Raw genomic sequence first — 23,659 nt, 5'->3', positions numbered from 1 at the left:
GGCCACTTGATTCCTTTTCAGCTTTCTGGTTTGCCATGTTGGCTAATGGAAAGTTTAGTGCGGCACGTGTGGTAGTGCCTAAGAGATCCAGAAAACTAAACAAAATCCGACGTACGCAGTGAGCTAACCCGAATCGGCCAGGGGAAAGGGATTTATTCCGTCGGATTCCTATATGGGATCCACGGAGCCAGGCGGAGGATTCTGGAGGGTTCGAACCGTTCCGAGATGACCGGAAAAGCATAGATAACCCACTGTCGGCTAATAAAGACTGCTAATTATTGTAAAAGTTACACCTACGTGTTTTACCAGAGTTTGCTGATGCACACCGCTGCATGCCGGCGTCTGTTAAAATCACAATTGTCAAAGTAAGAAGGGATTGTGTTGAGGCTATAGTTGGCAAATTTCAGACTCAAAGAAATCGCTCGCCGCACATTACGAGGGACAGGGTTACGTGAAAACCCAAACCGCGCTTTGGGGAGCGAACTTGCCATTACTGCGCAAAGTTGCAAGGTCCGTCGACAGTGTCTGTTTTGCATTTGCGCTTAAAATATGTTCCCCGCCCAAATATACAGCGTATGATTTAGTAATGTTCAACAAAGCGCTTTCGCAAATACAGGGGATTTCGCTTAAGCCCGATCTTAGATACAACGCAGGTGAATAGAGATCGTTTTGGCGGTTTCCCACCGATGTTTCCATTTGGAGTGAATTCTTCCACCATTCTATTAAGGCCCAATCACCCTTACATATGCACAACGACTTCCCGGCGGGCAGCTTTGTAAACGCTATGCATTCAAAGTCAAAGAGTGCGTTTCTACTTCCTCCGCTCTGAACAATGTTCAGAAACCCCACACCTTTGCGCCATAGGACTAGACGGCTGTCAAAGGGCGACGGGAGTAGGGGGTGGGGACATAATAAAACTGGTGAAAGAATTGGTGTTTGGTGCTTGTATGCTTATGGTGAGAATGATCATATACTTCCTTCTGGTGCCATCATATATGGAGTCACCTGTTAAGGGGCTCTATAGGAGAGCTCAGGTGAACTGTTCCCGTCCCGTTCCAAGTGCTGTTATTACTCTCAGACGTCAAGACGTTTTTGTCTTAATACCTGTTTCTAGGCGTCCTATTCTAAGACGGTCTTTTGATAAGTTTTATATATTCTTTTAAAAAGATGTCCCAATGTGTGCAGCGACGTCGTGGCTTAGAGAGTAGTCGAAGCTCGTCATAACGAAGTGGTTTCGGGACAGCAAATAAGTTCGTTATATCCGATATTCGTTGTGACAGTAGAGGTAGTAATCGGCTCTAACAAATCGTCATCTGGCTCGCGCAAAAATCAAAGATACAAAAGATACATCAAAGATACATTATTCTAGGCTTCGAACCCAGTTTAAAGGGACACTGAAGTGATTTGTAAACAATACGGGATTACGAGCGCAAATTGTAGTCCGGAGTCCCTAGGTCCTGTTTCGACCACTCTGAGCGCGTTTACGCGAATTTATTTAGTAGAAAAATCAATTCGAAAATGCTGTCCTGCTCTCTGCACTCTCGCCCATTTTTTTTTTGCGTTTTCGTGTGACGTCAGCAGGAGAGGAGCTGGCAATTGGCTGCGCTACTGCACGGCTCGCCGACCTTCCGCGACCGAGTCAGTCGGCCCAACGTTTAGTCCGTCGGCCGCCGACGGGTCATGGCAATTCGCTCGATCAGTTGAAACTAAGCCACAACACGTTTGTGAATGGAAGAATGTGCCTTTCTTTACTTCGTTAGTTTGTACTCTGTATCTAGCTCCAAGTCAAGGTCGCTTCACACAAGCGCTGCACGAGCGCACATGTGAAGCTTCGCTGACTGGTACGCCATAGGAAAATATAAGGACTCTTGAAGGGGTAGAAGAGTCAGCGAAGTCAATACAGATACTAAGGAAATAAAATCAACTGATATTCTTACCGTACAGCGTAAACTAGGGTGCGGGAAGCACTTTTTTTGCGCTGGGCGAACAAGCACAGCGGTCAGCAGCACGATTACGCATCTGCGAACGCTTTTCCGTCTAAGAAATGCAATTGCTAGACGTGAGCTATTGTAGAAACTCGGGGGACGCTTACTACACGAGCGCAATACAACAAATAGTCACCTAAGCTGCTTGAAATACTACAACTAAATAAAAGTGTAAACTGGTTATACATTATATACCTTATATTTCCATTGCCTGCAGCGCTCTCGCTTGTGGCCGTGTGGTTTGGAGCGCTAGGTATAACATCGCAAGTGTTTTGCCCGTCACAAGTTCGAATCCGCGCACGTACAAGCTTTTTTTTATATAAGGTAACTTTTTCGTTTTTCGCCGATGTTTTCTATACTGCGTTCACATTTTTTTGGGCTGCAACGTTCACTGCTCCACGAACTAGTCCGCAGAACTCGCGCAGCCTGGCACTGGCGCGCAAGCGAGTTCTCGTTGGCGTGCTGTTGCCATAAGCACCGACTGCTTGCGGGTAGTGGGCACAGGCCAGAATCAACAGACCCTTGGCCTGGTGCGAACACGCTTTTTACGATACAGGCATAAGTGAGGCAAGCTCCAAATATGGGGGAAAAGCGCATGCATTTGCGCGTCTGCGGGGACGCGGAGGGCGTTCATGCACTGCGTAGGCCTCGGCTAGTGAATGCTACGATTCCAAGCCCTCCTGGGAGGCTTATCTTATGCATTTTACAGCCGACAACATGGCAGAAGCGTGGTACTACGATTACTGGGATATTGAGAATGCCCATCCAATGACGCCATCGGATGTCAAACGTGTTGTTTTACAGAACCGAATCCGAAACCGAAACTTGTTTGATTGCTAACCTTGGGCGTCATCCAATCACGGTGCCCCCTCCTCCCAACGTCACAGCTTAGTTGGTGCGGCCGCCGCAAACCACGCATGGTAGTTTTTCTTCTTTCGCGCTTTGTAAAATAATTACCGATTTGTCAACCGGATAAACGATTGAAAGTGTGCTAATTTGAGCCAGTCTACGCAGTGCAAGCAAAAATCGGAGCTTGACAAATTCACTTCAGTGTCCCTTTAAACGAAGTAATACTTACCGGTCTCCCTGTGGAATTTCGATTGATCATGGGGTTTAACGCGCCTACGCTTCACAGGGGATGAGACGCGCCGATAGTGGAAGCCTTCGCATTAATTTTGACCACCTGGGGATCTTTTACGTGCTCCGAAATCTCGAACACGTGGGCGTTTTTTCTTTGCGCCTCCATCAGAAAAACGGCCACCGCGGTCGGGAATCTCACCCGCGTCCTCGGGCTCAGCAGCATAACGCCTTAGCCACTGAGCCACCGCGGCGGGTTCCTTGTGGCATTTCGAATGAAATGGACCTAAAACATGAGACCATGTCACAGAAATAAAGCGTGGCCAACCCAAGTTCGTATTTAGTTCGGTATAGCCGATAATTCGCTGTATCATTGTTCGTTATAACGAGGTTCAACTATATCACTTTTCAGTCTAGCTCATGCCAGATATAATCGAAAGGCGCGGTGTGGATCACGACCGACGTACAGTCATGGACGAATGAAATGAAAATACGAAAATATGAACCGGAGCACACACAATACAAAAAATGTGGATAGGGGAGATCGAATAACGACCCTTTACTGGTATATTTGGAAATACACGTTTCCAAAGTTTCTAATTGTAATAAAGCCACGCGACAATTTGACTTTCATGGAAAGAAATCGCGTTATTTGTGTGTTCTGGTTCACATTTTCGTGTAAGCGTTCATTTGTCCTTGACTGCATACATTTAAAGCGAAAAAGATGAGCGCACGTCACTAAAATGGAGTGAGGCGACTTCCGTGCAGTGATAAAACATCTTTAAAGAAGTGAGCGGCTGCGCACATGAAAGACGAGCTAGTCGAATGCCGCCCGGACAGTGCAACATTGCTGAGGACAGATTGTTTTTGAATCAGCGAATTTTAACGCGAGTGCACGTCAACTCAGTGTGAAGCGCCTGTGCTGTGAGGACCATTTGAAGTTACCACTTCGGATATCGCGGAGAATATCCATGCAATTGTTATGCGACGTCTCTGAGCGGCAAAGCTGGGAACTGCCGACAATGCATGGGCATCTTTTTTTGAAACAGTGCGCCATGAAGCACATGAAGCACTTATACGCGCGATTTAACCTAGGCCTTGTGTGAGCTCATATTTCCACCCTTAAATACTAATGCCACAGTGTATGAAGTCTGTCAATGAAGGGCGCGTGGCATCGGAAACTGAATATGCTGGTGTTTCATGCCTGGCACTGTGTCCCATGGGATATCGGATACACGCAGAGCTGTATTTTAATTTCGTTTTTCTAGGAAAAAGTTTTTCGCACCAAAGCTACACCTCGGATATGCGGCACGCTGTAGTATGGGAATCTTTACGCTGTGTCTAAAGGTACGTCGGACGTACCCGCAAAATTTTTTAAAGATACGTCGGACGTATTCGCAAAATTTCTTAAAGATACGTCGGACGTACCCGCAAAATTTCTTAAAGATACGTCGGACGTAAGATATACTTCGGACGCATCCACGAAACTTTGTTAAGTACGTCGGTGTATTCGGTTTCACTCAGCCCAAACATGCAGCGTACGTTCAGCGTTTTCTCGCGTCGACGTCGCGTTGCCAGAAATGCACGGCGACGCTAGCTGAAACTGGAGCGACGCCGATATCTTCACTCGCCAGATATCGGCGTCGACGCAGCGCGAGAGAGCATCGGAAAGCGAGCGGCAGCGTCCGTCTTCGCGTGGTTTGGGGTCGTTCCTTTCAGCAGAAAACAATCAATTTCTTTTTAACTTACGGTAATCGGTTGCCTTGAGACAAATTGCAAGCTATTTCTGTTCGCAAGCGCTCATCCATTTGTGGCTTGTTCGGCTTTCATCGGGGAGATCGGGGATCTGCGATAGCTTTGTGTGAGTTAAATGAGGGAGCTCTGGTTACATCACATCCAGTATTAGCATAATGTGGCTTGTCAGCAAGATCGGTGCGTGACGAGCAAGCGTTATCAACGCCAGAATTCTGGCGCATTCCATTCCATTCGTAGCTCCCGTGGCTTGCGCAGGGGAGACCGGGGATGTGCGATAGCTTTTGTTGGCTCAAATAAGGGAGCTGTGGTTACATTGCTTGTAGCACTATCATTATTGTCATCGGCTTCAAGATCGGTGCGCAAGAAGCAAGCGTTACCACTGCTCCAATCTCTCAAATACGACCAAAAGAAAGCACACACACGACACTATTCGTGGGCAGCCTCAGTTGGTACATCAAATTCTTCGTAACTCCTCGTCTCCTCCCGTGGTCGAGCGGTTGAGAGCCGGCCTACTGTTTTGAAGTATATGGTTCGAATCCCGGCAAATCCATTTTTTTTTTGCGGCGAGGGTTTGATCAGCTGTTTTTTACACGGTACAGACAGGGTGCCAGAGTACCTTGCCTTTCAACCAACAAATGACGTTCGACGGTAACCTCAGTATCAAGGCAGCGCTGCAATTTGTTTTGCTTAGTCGGTACGCAACATGAAGGTTAAATCAAGTAGCAAGTAAAGCAGTTGTTCGAGGTGCGTCTTCGTTTATCATTCTATCTTATTTTGTTTATTTAGTGACGCTAGATTTGACCGTGATGGCTCGAGATACATTTCGCAGCATTTGAATATTTGCCCGCCAACATAGCAATAAGTAAAGACGCCAAGTGATTTTTTTTTCTTGCTAAAGCTAAAGTCTTGATAATTGCAGTTCAAGAAGCGACAATAACTGCTCATAAACGACTTCAACAGGATGGCATACGTGTCCAGCAACGCCCGCCGACGCAGCGACTGGCGCGCGACTTCGCGTGACTCCGTAGTAGTCCGCATTCGATCTCTGACCTCAGCGAAGGCTCTAACCGCCCCTTCAAATAAGGTCCAACTAGAGAACACGAGGGGAAAAAATACATTCTGCGTCAGGTTAGGCATCAGATTCTTGGCATATATACAGCAAACGCGTGATGGTTTTGCCGTCGATGGTTCGAGATAACCACGCTAGTTTTGAGCAACGCCGCTTTCGAGCCACTCTGGGCCCTGTACGTCCGACGTATCTTTAAGAAATCTTGCGGGTACGTCCGACGTATCTTTAAGAAATTTTGCGGGTACGTCCGACGTATCTTTAAGAAATATTGCGGGTACGTCCGACGTATCTTTAAGAAATTTTGCGGGTACGTCCGACGTACCTTTAGACACAGCGGAATCTTTAACCTGGACCGAAATCTCTGCCCACAGATGTTTTCGGGTTTCGCCTCCATCAGAAAAACGACAGCCGTGGCCTGTATAAAACCAGCGCCCTTGGGCTATGCAGCACCACGTCTTAGCTGCTGAGCTGTATTGGACAATGTATTTTGCAAAATAGGTAATCAACTGGTCAATGTATTCTGGACTACAACCCCGAGGCATCTATAGTGTTGTCAATAAAAAGGTTTATTCTTTCCGTCTATCTCAACCATTTCAGTCAGTCAACAGGTGCAATCAATCAATCAATCAATCAATCAATCAATCAATCAATCAATCAATCAATCAATCAATCAATCAATCAATCAATCAATCAATCAATCAATCAATCAATCGGTCAATCAATCAATCGGTCAATCAATCGATCGATCGATCGATCGATCAATCAATCAATCAATCAATCAATCAATCAATCAATCAATCAATCAATCAATCAATCAAACAAACAAATCAATAAATAATTATTTATACCCACTAAACCAATCCATTGCAAATAAACCAAACAATCAGTCAACCAACCAACCAATCAATAAATCGATCAGCCAATCAATCAATTAATCAATCTCAAGGGAACGGGGAAATGGAAAATGAATAGGCCAGTGTTTAAAGCCACCGGCATGTGTCGGTATCTGCCAAGAAGCCAAGAAAGAACTTGGCTAGTCAGCGTCGTTCTGTCGGAGTGTCATAAAGGAAAATAATGCCGCCGAATCAAGAAAAACCTCCCACCTCCCCTCGCGGGAACCCTTGTGTAGATGCGACGCATAGGCGGAGCGGCGAAGGGACCGCGTTTTATAGCGCGCATAACGTTGAGGGGACTGCGTAAACCGGTCCCAGTCGATGACGACATTGGCGTACTTGTAAAGCGGCGTGGACTCTAAATGTTTGAGCCAAGCGTGGATGTTGCTTCGCCGGAGAACGGCACACCAGTTATATGCGCAGCGCGCCCGAAGGAGAGGAAACCGCGGAAGAGAGAGTACTGCACCTGCGCCGGCCCCAGTGCGTCTGCCGCGGCTATGACGCAACGTGCCGTGGCTATGACGCAGCACAATCCAACACAATCTACTTTAATCCAATCCAATCCAAATCCAATCCAATCCAAATCCAATCCAATCCAATTCAAGCCAAGCCAAGCCAAGCCAAGCCAAGCCAAACCAATCGAATCTAATCCAATGCCCCTCGCGAGAGAGTGTTCGCTATCGGAGAGGAGAGGGGGTGAGCGGCGGAGAGCGCAGCTGGCGCAGCGAGGAGAATGGGGGAGGGGCGGACAACGCCGACGACGCCGGAGGGAGAAGGCGAGTGAATGAAATGCTCTGCATCTAAAAACGCCTTGCTAACACCCAGGATAGTCGGTGCGTCGCGCTGCAGGCTGGAAAGCTCGAGGCGTGCCGTCCGCTATCCGAATTAACCAAGCGGTGCTTCTCCCGTTCGAGCATATCCTCTCGTATACAGAGTAGCAAAACGATTTTCAATTTTACGCGTTAACGTATACACCTTGGCCTTAAATATTAAGGCGAAAGCCTTCAATGTTTCATGAAACGCGAACAGTCATCATCTTCGCCGGCGTCAGAACGATGGGTACCAAAAGTCACGTGACCTTAGCGGTGGGACATGCACAGTGGGACATGCGTAGTAAAGGGATAAAAGTTGGCACAGCGCCAAGAATAAGGTCAGGGGCAATGCTTTCACGGCGGAGTAATGGGCGTGACACTGTGATGTCCTAAAGTATGCTAAAATACAAAAGAAGTAGACAAACAATAACATAAACAATTAAAAGACCAGAGTGTCTTGCTGGCACTGCCACAAAAGACCCCGACATCTCTCCTCCTCCCTCATATTCACCCGTCTCGTCCCATCTATGATGAATGCATTGGAGGTTTTCTCTAGTCACTTCAAATTTTCCACGTTCGCACTGCTCTGCCGTCATCGTCTGGGACCTTTTGTTTGTGTTCTGCTTGAAAGAGCTCGAGACGGCATCGTTTTTTTTTAGTGGTTGCCTCCATCCTGCCTCTAATCGGCCGCTTTTTTATGCGTTTTTTTTAAATTTGCTATCGGAAAACAACCTAACTAACTTTTGCCTTCTCTCGCATTTTGTGTTGTGGAGGGCACGCCACACTGAGCCATGGAATCGTTTTAGTAATGTGGAACGATCTCGCCTACAAATTTTTCGTGTTCTGGAGCATTCGTTTATCTATTCTTTGACTGGGTGGTTGATCCGAGTAACAGATGGAGATACAGGTAGACAGACAGGCAGACCGACCAACATTTTCACGTTTATGTAGTTCGAGAAAGACTAACACCTTTAATACTTATTAAGCAACGACGGGAGAAATGTGAGACAGCACGCTCGCGGAAAATACGGGTTCAATTGGTACAACGACCATCTGATTTCTTTTTATTCCGCTGTGCACGTGCGGTGCTGCTTCCTTTTGAAGAGAATCACCAATAAAGAACTAACGGGGAATGAAACTTTGGGACATTGGGTGCACAGACGCTACTGATAATGAATGGAATTAGTACGTAAGCCCTTTATGCCACGTCTCTCTCTTTTCGTTCCTTTTTATTCTACAAATGGTGTCGATAAATTGGTGTGTGGCTTCAGTGCAACATGTCTATTTTGGTGGTTCCGGTTCCTAATGGTTGCTTTAACTTCCTTACCTTTTTTCCACGTGGTTTTGTTATGTGCTGTTTCATTATATGCGAAAAGTAAGTTCGGGTTTGCTCTGTGTAAGCGAGATTACATTCTTTTTTGTGTGCCGCTGACTCATATTCTATTTTGTACACTCCTGATTATTATTAATTATACGACAAGTATATTAGGCCTTAATTGTGTGTTAGTTTTACAGGTTTCTGTAGTTTGTGCGTCGTTAATTATTTGTAATACTGTATTTGTAACTGCCCCCCCCCTCCGTTATACCCCGTGCGAGAGGGCTTTTAGGGGTATTGTGAATAAATAAATAAAATGCTGTTACACAGGAATACACAGCGTCATTTTCTCAGCGCAGTTCACGAGAATAAAGTTTCATTCTTGACTGCCGGTTGTTGCTTAAGCAGAATACGCGGGATATTTTATCTTTATGTTTTTTATGGATATTTTATCTTTCTTTCTGCATATATGTTTGAAAAGTTCTTACTGCTTGCATATTTTTCTACGTCTGTTATTTGTGATTCTGTTACCACCCATTCATGTTATGTTTGATGTATGCGCATGCTCCCCCCTATGTAATTCCATCTTTTGGAGGGCCTTTAGGGGTACCTGAAGAAATAAAAAAAATTATATATTCAAGCTAATCCCTACCCAGAAATTTAAAAAGTCTGGTGCTGTAGATAAATGCTGAATTTGTTGATTTGTATAAATGCCGATAAGCGCGTTACCCCTTCTTCACCCAACAAATACTTAAAAGTACCAAAATAATGCCGAAAGATGAAATACCTACACCATAGTTTTATATCATAACAGAATAAGTTGTATCAGAAAACAATTTTGCTTTTCGGGGTTTGTCAGAGGCTGGAGTGCATTCGTATATTAATCCTGCGTATTTATAATTATAATGACTCAGAAAGCTGCATTGTTGCAGAGGCTGTCCAAAAGGAGGTTGTATGCTCTAATACCAAAAAGAACGTTTTTTCTGTTACTGCAGAAACCAGCAAAGCTTATTTTTGAAGGCAGATAACACAAGCAAATTAATATCTCTCAGTGTTCATTTGGGTCAATTACACAGGAGGAATGAGGTTGCGTGCACTACACGTGGGCTTTCGCGCACTCCCGCTTCCCAGTTAGTGTCCTGGTGGCAATCGTATTAAAGAAAATAAATGATGTGCTTAAAGGGATCGCTGTTATTGCAGGGGAAAGAAGATATGCGAGGGTTTGTGAGAGCTGGCTGAAGACGGGCTGCTTACTTTCACTTGCAGGCGGGGCGCCTGAGGCGAAGCGGTAGCCTTGCAATACCAAGCACGTTCCAGACCAAGGACCTCCTCGCCTGTATAGTGATAAAGTTCCTCCTAAATTCTGGGCCTTGTCATTAATTTTTCCTTCCCATTGTACACTGACACCTTCAGTGCACATTAAACACTTTGGGAACACGCCGTGGAAGCGGTATAAAAACGCGGGTGCTCGGTGTGGAAATTCAGTCTTGTTCTCATCTCGCTACGAGGAACAACGCTCCCTCAACCGGCAATCATGTTCGCCAAGGTGCTGTGTTAAGGTTCTGTCCCGGGAGACAAACCATCTTTATTTTGTTGCACATGGCGTAACAGTCATGGAGGTGACAGTTTTGCACGGGCTTCCTTTCGCAGGTCCTGCTGTGCTGCCTCGTCGCTATTGCTGCTTCGGCTCCAGTTGAGGAATACGTGAGTTGTAGTTTGTTATAGGCCAAAGTAATATCCATAGCCATCTTGCCATTGTAGCCTTCATTAGATATAAGCCGTAACCGTTAATTTTGTCCAAGAACTAGAACATTGGACCTATATCGGGCTTTGGTCGAGAAGGATCGGTAACAATGCACTCTCATGCCAAGTATAAACAATCAAACACACAATAGGCATCTAAACACAACAGTAAGAACTACTCGCACAGTTGGCCATTCTGTTTTGAATGGAAAAATAACACCTACTTTAACGAATGGCATAAGAAGCAAGAACGTCTGCATTGTTCTTCACAATTACAGCATAGCTGCGAATATTACCTGATCTATGCCTCGGACTGTTCCACCTTATCCCATCTTGAAGAAAGTAAGAAAAACGCGTTTTGAAGAGAGCAGCTACTCGAAATATTTTTATAAGCAATGGGATCTACATGTACCTGCTACCAGAGACGTGACATTGATTTGACCACATTTTAACAACAAAACCAAAACTCAAACGCAGTAAAAGTATTACACAGTGTTATTGAGAAAGCATCGGCGCATGTGGCTTCATATTGTCACTAAGTTCAATTGTTACAACAAGGACGAAAGCAGTCACGATGCACAACGCCCCAGTCTCCATGATTATTCAAATTCTCCATGATTATTCACATCAACTGAAGCATCCTTGTCCCGACGTGAATGTTTCAGACTCGCAGGCACAAGGGGAAAATTACCTTTTATAGTTTGCCTCTAAATGTGAAGTGCAAGTTCTGATATTTCAAACAATGTGAGCTCACCAGAACGCCATCCTTTTTTTTTTAATTTGGGGATGCTTTAAGAACAGTGTCTGGATAGCTTCTACCCGCAACTTTACGCACTCAGTGACTCTTAACTAACCACAAAAGGCTATGCTGACGCCAAAATTCTTACCCTTGTATAAAAATACTACGCGGGTTTCACAAAACACAATATAATGTATATGTACGCTAAATATATGAACATGAAGTGGAGAGGAAGTATACACTGCGAGACGTTAACGTTACAGTATTTATGCAGCTAATAAGAGACCTAGATTTCGTGTCTTGAAAGAGCGCACTGACTAGGCAATAACGAGGCCAGCCAATACTAAACCTTTGCGTGTCAGAACGAAAGGATCCAAAAGTAAACGCCCACCGAGACAATTATTTTGAAGGAATGAATGGCTGATAACTTTGTCCACCCACACACGTATTTCTTTAATTTTTCCGCAGCCTCCCCAGCCGTACAGCTTCAGCTACGACAACACCGACGAGTTTGGAACCCGCCTGACCCGTGAGGAGACCGGAGACGCCAACAACTTCAAGGTCGGGTCATACAGCTACACCGACGCCACCGGGGTCACCCGCACCGTGAAGTACACCGCCGACGCCGACGGCTTCCACGCCACCGTCGAAACCAACGAGCCCGGAACCAAGTCCTCCAGCCCCGCTGATGTCCTCTACACTTCCAGCGCCGTCGAGGTGGCCCCAGCCCCCGCCCCAGTCGTGGCCAAGCCAGTGACCGTTACCGCCGTGCACCCAGCTCCATTCGTGGTCGCCCGCCCCGTCGCCTTCGCCCCCCAGGTCACCTTCACCGTCGGGAAGGCCAAGAGCGCCTAGGAGCGCAAACTTCATAGCCGGAGCAAAATGATCGCAACGCGATGGTAATGACCTTCCACAGGTGCGATGGCGTGGACGAGTTAGAACAACATTCAGGTGATCAGATCCTAATGCAGAATGCTCTTGTTTTGTTGCTTTCTTTGTTAATTCTTAAAGAGATATACATCAAATATATATTTGCGTTGGAAAAATATTTTAAAATAAATACGTTTGTTTTGGTTTAGATGCGATGTTCTGAATTCATACACGCAACCAAGTCCTTCCGAGATCTGCTAATGGAGACATCCTTATCTGGGATGGGTGATCGAGCTGAGGAGGTCTGACGGACATCAATTTTTAACCAATTCTGCTACTACACTCCATCAGAACCTCGCAATAAATGCTGAAGTGGGCTTAGCCCTGTTCATTAAAAATTGCTTTGGGATCACACACCTACCCTGCGACGCGGTCATTTTCCTCTCAATTCCCACAACTCTTTCGCATCAGGCACACAGATCAATTTTCCCGGCTAACATCACGTTAATCCAGCCGGAAGCTGGCTCACGAGGTTCATATAACTATTTTTTAGACTAATTAGAAGTGTCACTGTACAAGCACTCTTGCTATGCTTTAATGGCTTTCGCTCAGTTCACTGCTTCCTGGCCCCGAGGTAGCAGTGGGAGGGTTCGTTTTCTTTTTAATATCAAAAGAACGTGGAAAAATTTTTTGCCTTATGAAACAGACAAGAAACGCAAAATACAAGTTAATATTCATAAAAGAAGGACAGATTAATGAGACGACACTTTCACAGAACAAAATTTAGTTGGACAAAAAAATAAATAACCATCTCGGCGACCCTATTCGACAAAAGATTTGACATCTTTGCCGAATTGCGACATCCTGACAATGTGACGCTGTGGTGACGATAAGCCAAGTCACCCCTGGAGAGAGGCTACATAGCTAGATTGGAATACCGGGAAATACAAATCACGATAGTTGCTTCGCGTTTTGTTACAAAATGAATATTAGTTTTTGCGCCTCACGAATCTCTGTGCACTGGATGCGATAATGAAAATGCTTTGATACTAAAGCAGCAAATGCTGCGCACTTAAATGTAAAGATGAGAATTCTCTCCCCCCCCCACTATTTTTTTCAGGCGACAATATCGGACCTCACAAGTAAGGAAAGCGCTTTGGCCGAGCTAGTTGCGAAGGCTATAATAAACACACCAAGCATTGGCCTCCATTTTGACGTGTTTTTGGCTGCGTGGCTGCCCGGTTTTCAATGCAGTGATGCCGAAGACGGCTTCCACCCCTTACCATGGCCTTCTGTTGGCGTTTAGTTATAGTGGGGAGCAGAAATAGTGGGATTAGTTATCGAATTAGTTATAGTGGGGAGCAGAGCCAGAAATGTTTTTCGGGGAATGTTATACGCTACCGGTCAAAAGTAAAACAAAAGATAATATGCCCTTGAACAATATCTTAGCCATTTTTCTAAATTAAGCCGAACGGCTAGTTGTTTTGTTCCCTGTAATATCTACTAACAATACGAGTGTACACAGGTCTGTGAGGAATGATTTTGGTCAAGAAAGCAACGGCCTTTTTTGTTTTCGTTTTTGCTTTGTAATTTATTAATGCGATTGTACGGTGCGCAACACCCTTGTCTATAACACTGAGTTCAACCTCAACTGGTTACCTCTCAAAACTGAGGACTCAAACTTGTCACAAAAGACGTTGAGGTCAAAATAAATTGTCAAGACTTCAGAATGACACAATAGTTTTCTTCAAATGTTTTCCGGCTGAGGCAAGATAAAGCTATAAGTACAAAACCTGTGTTATAGACAAGGGTGTTGCCCTCTGTACATAGAGTAGAAGAAAATCCCTCCAATTGGGGAGGAAATGCCGCACTCAAAATTTTGTCAGGTGTTCTGATACCAAATCACCCCCCTGGCTACGCCCCTGGTGGGTATTTGGTATGTCCAATTATAAGGACATGGATATTGTGAGGCAAGTTAAAAAGAACATAAAATATTTAGTGGCGTGATCTCTACGTCACCAACAAAGGCCACTGACAAGGGGTGAGTAGAGAAAACGACGTCTCCAGTGTGCCGCACAGGTGGCCGCGTAAGAGAGCGCGGCACTGCGCAATATCAAGGGGGAGGAAGACACAGCGTGTGGCGAGGAGTACACACGACTAGGAAAAGAGGCAGCAGCGGTGAAGAGGAGTATAAAGCGGGCCTGTAACCATACTCCCTTCGTAGATGGTCTTGCTTCACTGTGCGACCCAGAATGTGGGAAAGCCAGCCTGCAAAGCTCAAGCCTACACTGATCTCCTCAACGTCGGCGTCATTCCTAAAGAGAAATGCATTGCTAAAACGACATTTTCTAAGAGCAATACAAGCCGTTTTATACCAAAATGGTGAGGCCCCAGCACGTATATTTTTAAAGGATTTTTTTTTCCATGCGCTGAAAATTGTTGGTTATGCTTGGTCTATCGCCGGAGAGGAGAGGCTGGATATTAGTCACAGACAACTTCGCTGTAATATAGATTGTTATTGCCGTTACTGTGGTCCGGCATAGGTGGGGGAATCCTTTTGGGGTGCCTGATTTGTTTGTTATTGCAATCTCCTCGTTCACACTACGCGGCGTTGAAGTAAAGAAATACATTGTGTCGAAGCAAAAAAAAAAAGTCAGTAAACTTTGACTCCCTCCTAAATTTTTAGTCTCCTAGACTAAAAAAGCATCTTCTCCACTCCACCCCCTGCGTGCCCCTCCCTCCCAACGAGCAGAGAAATAAAAGTAGGAGGGAAAAGGGTCTAGTTGAAAAACAGAGCAAGAAACACAGGGACAAAAGTAGAGGGGACGACGCACAGTGCCATGCGTCGTCCCCTGATCTGTTTCGTGCGTCGTCCCCTCTTCTTTTCTCCCCGTGTTTCTCACACATGACCATAAAAGCATAGAAACAGAAAAGAAATATGGAAACATAAAATACAGAAACACAAAAACATGGAAACAAACATAAAAGCACAATTCTTATATTAAAACCAACATTTCAGTAGCTTCTGTAATTTCCTCTCAAATCTAGTTCCCGTTGCTAAAACCTAGAGCCTATTTCTGAATTGACTCCTATAGATAAATTGGCCCCGGCGATTTATCCTGTATCCCGGTCTCAGGCATTCCCGATGTGCCCTGATTGGTGTTGGGTTTTATTTGCAAGACTGATATATTCAGCGTGCACACTGGGTAGTAGTAGTAGGGAACCTTTATGAGAAAAGGAGGACCCCCCGTCACGATGGAAGAGAGGGATGGGGAGGGACGGTAAGGGATAAAAACAAATGCTGGTAGTTCTCAGTTCATTGGCTCAATGGGCCACTTCTTGGAATGTGCAGTTAATGGGCCAGTTCATGGTAACGGATTCGCCAGTCCGATCCACGGAGGACCTACTCAAACAACCCGTGTAAGACCGCTTTGAACTGAGTAAATTGAAATTTCTGATAACAGTTGTGCATATATTTGTTGTCGATCGTGGTGTGGTTGTGGGAATGTGAACGTGCGGTGGCTGGAAAATGCTGGGCACCACTAAACAAGGCGTGCAAGGACCGATGGAGTGGTGGTATGGCAGTGAAAATTGTTTGTTGGCTTATTTTGTATGTATTTGCATTTACTTACCTGTACCCACCCTGGAAAAGTCTTGAGAGAGACTGGAGTATTTACAAACACAAATTAAAGATATCGGAGGGAAGGGGGGGGGGGGGCAGATGATCCTCCCACGCAGGAGCAACCAATGTTTTTATCAAAAAATGTTTCTTTTTGCTGGAATGTGATTGCAAAGTCCGTGGCACTACAGAATGTGCAAATGTAGTTACGTGTTTATAGCGCAAAAATGAATTAGGTGCCAATTTTCGCTGCAACTTTACATGTATAGTCGTAATGAACAATGAATACACTCCTACCCTGCCCACTTACGATACCCCACTACCACGTACTCTTGCGCTGCAGACTACGGTTGTATGAGTACAATGGCAGCTATCGTTACCAACTGCGACGAACACATTGCTAGTATTATCCTTGCCAGCATCAGCACTCTCCCAGCGGAGGAAGCAGCCATCACTCTTGCTATCGCCCCCACTTAGTCACATACAATCATCACAGACATTAAAGCAGCGTGTCATAGCTTCTTTACGGGACAAATATCAAGACCGACTGCAAAGATTTTTCTCGAGCTACCCGCTCAACAGAAGATCCGTCTGGTTTTGGCTCCTGTCCACTCGGGCTTTCGCAGCATTGCCATGGCTCGGAAAATAGCCTTTGAATTAGCGGACTGGCCACAGTAAGACGTCTGGCTGCCGGTAGCTCACTCCCTAGTCACGTAGCAGAACATCATTACACTACAGGTGTGATAGGCAACAATATTCTCCTGCGCACCAACCACTCGCCAAGGACTAGGAGAAAAACTTCGCTTTCGCAAACACGCCCCCCCTCCCCCCCCATTCCCTCCTTCTATCTAAACCTTACTCCATCAATCACACCCTCTATAACCCCACCTGACCTTGCTGCAATAGGGTCGGTACGCTCTGCCACATGGTGCGGGCCCACAAAGGAAACCCAGAACTTATCCAATCTCTAACCTTTACCATGAGCAGTGGGAGGAAGCACTGCCCAGCTCAATTCGCGAAACTCAGCTTCGGTTAGTGGAACGCACGGAGAAGGCATTAAGCTCCAACAGGATCCTGAAATGAGGAATCCTACAACGTACAGAGGTTGTTTTATTTTAAAAATGAAGTGTGCTTAGTTTTTTTCATGTTCTCCAAGAAATTAGTGGGAGCGACCGTGGTCGACACAATTTGTGAATGATTCGGAAAGGTGGGAAGTGGTTTACATGTTGCTAAGTGTACCCCACTCTCCTTGAAACCATTTCTATGCAACAGAAAAAAAACATTCAACATTTAAAAAAAAATTCATATACATTCAGCACCGCCTATATTGACAATACAGAGTTTTAGCTGACCGTTTTCGACCGCCCACTCCGTTCCGATTGCAAGCGGGAGTGCCATTGCGCATGCGTGTCACACTTCGGCGCAAGCGGCGTCACCGGAGGGGGTCCTGCTCAGCTCTCCGCGTACGCTGAGTGGACCGTCGCGGCAGGTTACGCTACAGCGTGGAATTCCAACATTGCTGGCCCCAGCGAAGCTTGAGTTGAACATAAGCGACGAAATGGAGAAAATGCTCCTGAATAGGCAAAGATGTCACACAGCTCAAAGAGGTTTACAACGGAAGCGAAAACCGTAGACCGAAGCGCGAGCCTACGTCTATGCAGCTACCAGGAAGACAGCCTTGTCTCGGCTATTGGAAAACTGAACGGCTTTTTTAAAATTTTCAAGAATATTATTACGTGTCAGCGGCTAAATTACCTAAGAAGGTAAAAAGGCCGATAAACACGGTATTCTGCCTTATTATAGTGACCAAAAATGTAAATTATTATAGTTCCTTTTGGATGAACTCTTGATTTTCTAACGCAAAGGGCACGACTAGTATCGCGAATGTTTCCCCGTTGAGGGAGATTCAGTTATCGGTTAGCTAAAAGCCTTTCTGCTGCTAACGCTGCTAACGCTCCGGTTGTGCTGAGCGGGCCGTCGAGAAAAGAGCGGACCGTCAAAAATGGTCAGCTAATACTCTCTGTTATGTTCTCATAACAGCAGGGGCGCATGTCGGTTCTTCCTGCAATTTATTGAAAGGTTATTGGGAAGAGTGTATTTATATTCCGTGGGGCCAATGGGGGGGTGGCACTGTGCTTTGATGGAAAAACAGCGCAAGAGACGGGAATAAGGAAGACGACACTCCACGCAGCGCTGGCTGCCAGCTGAAAGTTTTCGTAAGAAAAAAATTCCACCGCACCTCCCCGAGGGGGATTGTGAGGATGCAGAAATGCGAACGTCGAACGCAACGTCCTCGGGTACCATGCGAGGAAGGCACCGCACAACCTTCGATACGTCGATGGGCACGTTCACCGCCTGTCCCTTGATTCCAAACTGCCCGTTGCCTCGAGTCAGCCGCCTGAAGCTCATGAAGGGGAGTCGAGGCGCGATGAGCCGCTCTTCGACCGGGTTCAGATCGGGAAGATACGCCGGCCGAGGAGGATAACGGTAGCCAAAACTTACGCAGCCCTCCTCTTCGCAGCTTTGTCTTCTTCTCCTTCTACTTCTTCAGCGGTTCCCCTACGGGAAGATGACGATGGTGGTTGAACGCGAAGCTATCTCGTGATGGATTGTTTGGTTGGCCAATCCCTAGGGGCATCATGCCACAATCATCATCAGACGCGCTGCGCCACTCTTCGACCGGGTTCAGATCGGGAAGATGCGCCGGCCGAGGAGGATAACGGTAGCCAAAACTCACGCAGCCCTCCTCTTCGCAGCTTTGTCTTCTTCTCCTTCTTCTTCTTCAGCGGTTCCCCTACGGGAAGATGACGATGGTGGTTGAACGCGAAGGTATCTCGTGATGGATTGTTTGGTTGGCCAATCCCTAGGGGCATCAGCCACAATCATCATCAGACGCGCTGCGCCGCTCTTCGACCGGGTTCAGATCGGGAAGATGCGCCGGCCGAGGAGGATAACGGTAGCCAAAACTCACGCAGCCCTCCTCTTCGCAGCTTTGTCTTCTTCTCCTTCTTCTTCAGCGGTTCCCCTACGGGAAGATGACGATGGTGGTTGAACGCGAAGCTATCTCGTGATGGATTGTTTGGTTGGCGAATCCCTAGGGGCATCATGCCACAATCATCATCAGACGCGCTGCGCACGCCGGCCAAGGGGCGCACGACAACCCCCGACTATAATGCATTTCTGCATAAAAAAATATGATTTTTTACACGTGTACTGGACAACACATTAAAAGAAAATAACCGAGCAAGCTACTGTGTATTGAGATACTTCATCTCTTTCACCAGTAAATCCAAAGATGGCGAGCTGACGCATTTGTCTTTTTTGTGATGGCTAGTGCTTCAAATGTTTTTTGTGCGCATTGGTCGCGTTATCACCTCAAAATGACAACTTTATCCAAAGCCGGAAAGCAAGCGCGGTCATTCGAACAGTGCAGAGCAAGTTCAATACCAATCCCGAGCTTAGGCGATACTGTGTTCCCTTAGGCGATCGTTGATACACCGACCTGTTTGACCTATATCGGACCGGCTGCATAACAGTTTGATTTGCTACACCACAGGAGCAATGCAGCCAACGTTAGGTTAGCGTGCTTTTAATGCAAATGGCTTTTCTCCCTCTATCATTTATGACGGAGCACTACCCACCTAGCTTGTATACGGTGCGGAGAAAACCATACGCACTCCCACAAGCGCAGTCCCTCTCTTAATTCCCTGCGACATCTGATGTGCATGTATGTAATAACTGCTGCTCCATGACCAGGTTCTTCAGGTTGGGTCTGCTCGTAGCACCCTCGCGGAACACTGACAACAATACTTCTGCGAGACCCTTGAGTAGCCCGTCGGAATAACCAGCTGCACGCTACTTTTTAACTTTATTTCAGAAGGCTGTGGCTCACCGTGCGCGCACAGGACCCAATCAATAAATTTATCATGGCGGAGAGAGCAACACTTGTTTTGACAACTTTCGAGGGTGTAGATGTGAAAGGCAGCATGCTCTTTCTTGAGCGTGAGGAACATTGCCAGAAAACGGGCTTGGCTTGGATAAAAAGCATTCGATGAAGGAACCTCAACTGGGAATCGGACATTTCTCGGCTTAAGGTGTACTTGACAGAGGTATCGTTAAATATAGAAAAAATATCGGTCACATGCTTACGACACAAGTCTTACGGGGAAACAAAGACCTTCAAGAATCCACCAACACAGCAAAAAACGCCTATTTAAGTTTAAGCTCTGAAGGTTAATGACAATGGCGCAGACCAAACTGGTCCATACAATGTCTCTCTCAATCGGTGCTACGCAAGGACCAATGCATACACCCATCTTTGGCACACGACAAATGACTGAGGTAGACCCGTAGAAACTCTCGGAGTCGGCTTGTGCTTTTCTCCAAGAGGGAGAAAAACGAATTGACCCACTTTCAGGGCTTGAACACTACCCACTATTTTAAAGTGTAACTTTCTATGTCTCACCGATGGCGTCTGTCGCGTCGAAACCGCACTGCAGAAAAGCGAACTTTCTCTGACGATGATGATGATGATCCCGGGTTAAGTGGAAGAAAAAAACGCTTCCTTCGGACGGAATTAAACCTGGGTCCCTGGCGTTATGAAGCCGACTTCTATCCAATTGCGCCATTCTGACACGGTTAAGGCAGTATGGATTTGGAGACGGGAGCATGGACGTGCAAAATGAGAAAAAATGATGCACCTAACGATCCATCTAACGACGATGATGGTTGGACGCGAAGCTTTCTTCTTGCGAAATCAAATGGCGAAGGGTCAAGGTCAAAGCCGCTGCGATCAAAAGTATAAACTGCGAGTAAAAAGTACAAACCCAGACGAAAACCAAGGAATGCGTCACAAGAAAGCTCCGCGTTCAACGATCGTCGTCGTTAGACGGAGGGGTGCATCATTTTTCGTTCGATTGATTTCTTGATGGTTTTCTAAAGAAATCTCAGACATTCCCGACTCGCATTACGAGGAAGACGCAGTTATTCAAGAGTCACTGCACTGCAACCCTCATTAATGCAGCGCTTAAACCGCAGCCTAAACAGGCACCAAACAAACGCCGCTCTTGCGGTTCCCTTAAGTTTTCTATAAGGGCCCAATATCACGTTGTAAGGCTGACCCCACGCCGTACACACTTGCAACCTTCTGTGTTGGAACGTTAGCTGGCATTCCTAGGACGTTGCCGCCGTCCCTATGGAACATTGACGGTCCCCCTTCACGCACATTTACCACCTGTGGGTACGTGGTTGTAAAAAGTATTTAAGGGCAGAACACTTTGGGTGCTCGCCTTTTCGTCGTAGCTCGCTCGCTCGACCCAAGTAGAGGCAAACGGCGTTCCGTCGTAGCGGCTGTCGTTGCGAAGTCCCACAGAAGCTTCGAAAGCCAAGCAGTTTATATATTCATAATGGCTCTGCACTTCCGACACCTTTCACATTTAGTGGAACTGCATCATTTTTTTTCTCCACACCAGGTTGCCGTCCAAAGCTCTCTAAGAATAAATTTTCTATTAGGAATTGATAAACCGCCCCCACGCGTATGCGCAGTTTGCGGCAGTACGGACCTCGACCTTGCGCAGCCTTCTGTTCTCGACACTTGGGACACTACGGGTTAATCTAGCAAAGATATGCTTCTTTCGCTAGCTATATTCAGTGGAGGCCAAATCTATAAACATTGATGAATTATTCTTACACCTTATTTATTGGGAACTGACTGCCTTCTTTCTGTTAAAATCGCCGTTTGTTAACGGCTGCGGGATGGTGTCTGGGAGAATTTTTTTTTGGCCGACCACGAGGAAGGCACTTTGCTTTCGAAGCCTCCTTCAATAAACAAAACGAAATGTCAATCTTTTGGCGCATAATGGCATGCCGTTTAGCAACCTTAAAGGGTAAAGAAGCTTCTCGACGGTGCCCACAACCGTAATGTTTCGTTATTGCGTGCTGGTTTCATACCCACCTGAATACGCGTGATAAATTCCTTAAAGGAGTAGTTAGCAGGAAGGTAAGAAAAACTGGCACCGTAAACAAACAGAGGCCAAGAAATTCTGAATTAGTAATATTGTCGCGAAGACAAGAACGATGCAGTTGTCTTGAATGAGAAACACGTTTATTGGAGCGAACTTGTGCTCCCCTAACAACTCAAAAGAATACAGAGGCGGCGAAGCAGCGGTCAACAAAGTGACTTGCACAGGCGAGTGTCGTCGTATCGAATGCCCCGGCGTTTGCTCTGCAGGCTTTTTATCTTTCGGCGCGCGTGGTTCTGGAACCGTCGATTCGCATCGAGAACATTGTAGACGCAAGAAGATTATTCCGGGATGTTCGCGTTAAATCGGAATGCCCTCCTTATCAGAACAGATAACACATGCGGCACAGAAAGAAAGAATGGAACACGCGCTTCCCTTGGCACGGAGATAACACAGACCGGCGCAGCCGGGCGGTAAAAGCAAAACACAAATAAACAAACCCAATGCATGGTTCGCAGCATTACCCCCCCCCCTCCAAGAGTGCATCGACCCGATGCTAACATAAGCGACAGTCCGAAAATGAAAATAAAAGTTCGTCATCGTTCGTAGAAAGGTTTTAAGCGAACCACGTGGACGACTTCGGGCCGCGTACGTCGTCGTGATGTGCCGGAGTCACCATCGGGGATCACTTCGTAGGTAAGTTGGCCGACACGTCGTAGAATCTGGTAGGGTCCGAAATACCGTCGCAGGAGCTTCTCATTGAGTCCGCGTCGTCGGATGGGAGTCCAAACCCACACACGATCCCCTGGTTGGTACTCGGCGTCTCGGCGTCGGAGGTTGTAGCGGCCCGCATCCACCAGCGGCTGGTCCGTTATACGAACTCGAGCGAGCTGGCGGGCCTCTTCCGCACGTTGAAGATATCCGTGGACGTCGGCGTTGAGGTCGTCGTCTTCTACATGCGGAAGCATGGCGTCGAGCATCGTAGTCGGCCTTCTACCGTAGACAAGCTCGAACGGCGTCAGCTGCGTCGTCTCCTGGATAGCCGTGTTGTACGCAAACGTGACATACGGGAGCACTTCGTCCCAAGTCTTATGTTCAACGTCAACGTACATTGACAGCATATCTGCGATTGTCTTGTTGACGAACAGCCGAGGAGTAGGTCATGGCTTGTGGTTCGCGGGGTGCTTCCGATGGCGTAGAAGTTCCCAGTGCGTTTTGGACTTCTCGGATTACGTCGGTCAGGGAAGCCACTTGAGGTTGCGGCGTCGTTGGAAAAAGCTTCCGAAGCTCCTCCCTGACCACTGCTCGGATGGTCTCTCGCAATGTATCGGAGCTTCCATTTGCGGCACCGATGGTCTCCGAGAACAGCGCGTTGACAGGGCGGTCGTACTGCCTCGTTCGAATTTCTAGCGTCTTCTCCATCGCGGCCGCCTCAGACGCGAATTCCGCCACTGTCTTCGGAGGGTTACGGACTAGACAAGCAAAAAGTTCTTGCTTCACTCCTCGCATTAGAAACCTGAGCTTCTTTTCCTCAGTCATTTCAGGGTCTGCACGACGAAAAAGTCGCTTCATCTCCTCAACGAAAATCACGACTCCTTCGTTGGGGTGCTGCGTTCGAGTTTCAAGCAAAAGCGCAGCTCGCTCTTTTCTCACCACGGTAGTGAAGGTCTTAAGTAACTCCCTCTTGAATTGAGTCCAGTCGGTCAAAGAGCTCTCATGGTTCTCGAACCAAGTTCGAGCAGCATCTTCTAAGTAAAAGAAGACATGCCGGAAAGTTTCTTCGTCGTCCCACCTGTTGAAGATGCGGACGCGCTCCAGCTTC

The 23,659-nt window shown here is 46.7% G+C and overlaps 1 protein-coding gene across 1 annotated transcript; it reads left to right on the top strand.

The window, feature by feature from the left end:
* The first annotated feature begins 10,406 nt into the window (after positions 1 to 10,406).
* On the top strand, positions 10,407 to 12,410 carry LOC144167655 (cuticle protein 10.9-like). The gene is made up of 3 exons (XM_077696845.1): positions 10,407 to 10,452; positions 10,557 to 10,610; positions 11,857 to 12,410. The coding sequence occupies exons 1-3, from the start codon at positions 10,441 to 10,443 to the stop codon at positions 12,241 to 12,243; spliced, it is 453 nt and encodes a 150-aa protein (XP_077552971.1). The 5' UTR covers positions 10,407 to 10,440; the 3' UTR covers positions 12,244 to 12,410.
* The last annotated feature ends 11,249 nt before the right edge of the window (positions 12,411 to 23,659 follow it).

Source organism: Haemaphysalis longicornis, unplaced genomic scaffold (genome assembly GCF_048455015.1).
Source record: "Haemaphysalis longicornis isolate Haplotype H1 unplaced genomic scaffold, Haemaphysalis longicornis Haplotype H1 scaffold_2, whole genome shotgun sequence".
Lineage (NCBI taxonomy): Eukaryota > Metazoa > Arthropoda > Arachnida > Ixodida > Ixodidae > Haemaphysalis > Haemaphysalis longicornis.
Note: the sequence above shows the minus strand (reverse complement) of the source record. Positions and strands in the feature narration are given on the sequence as shown.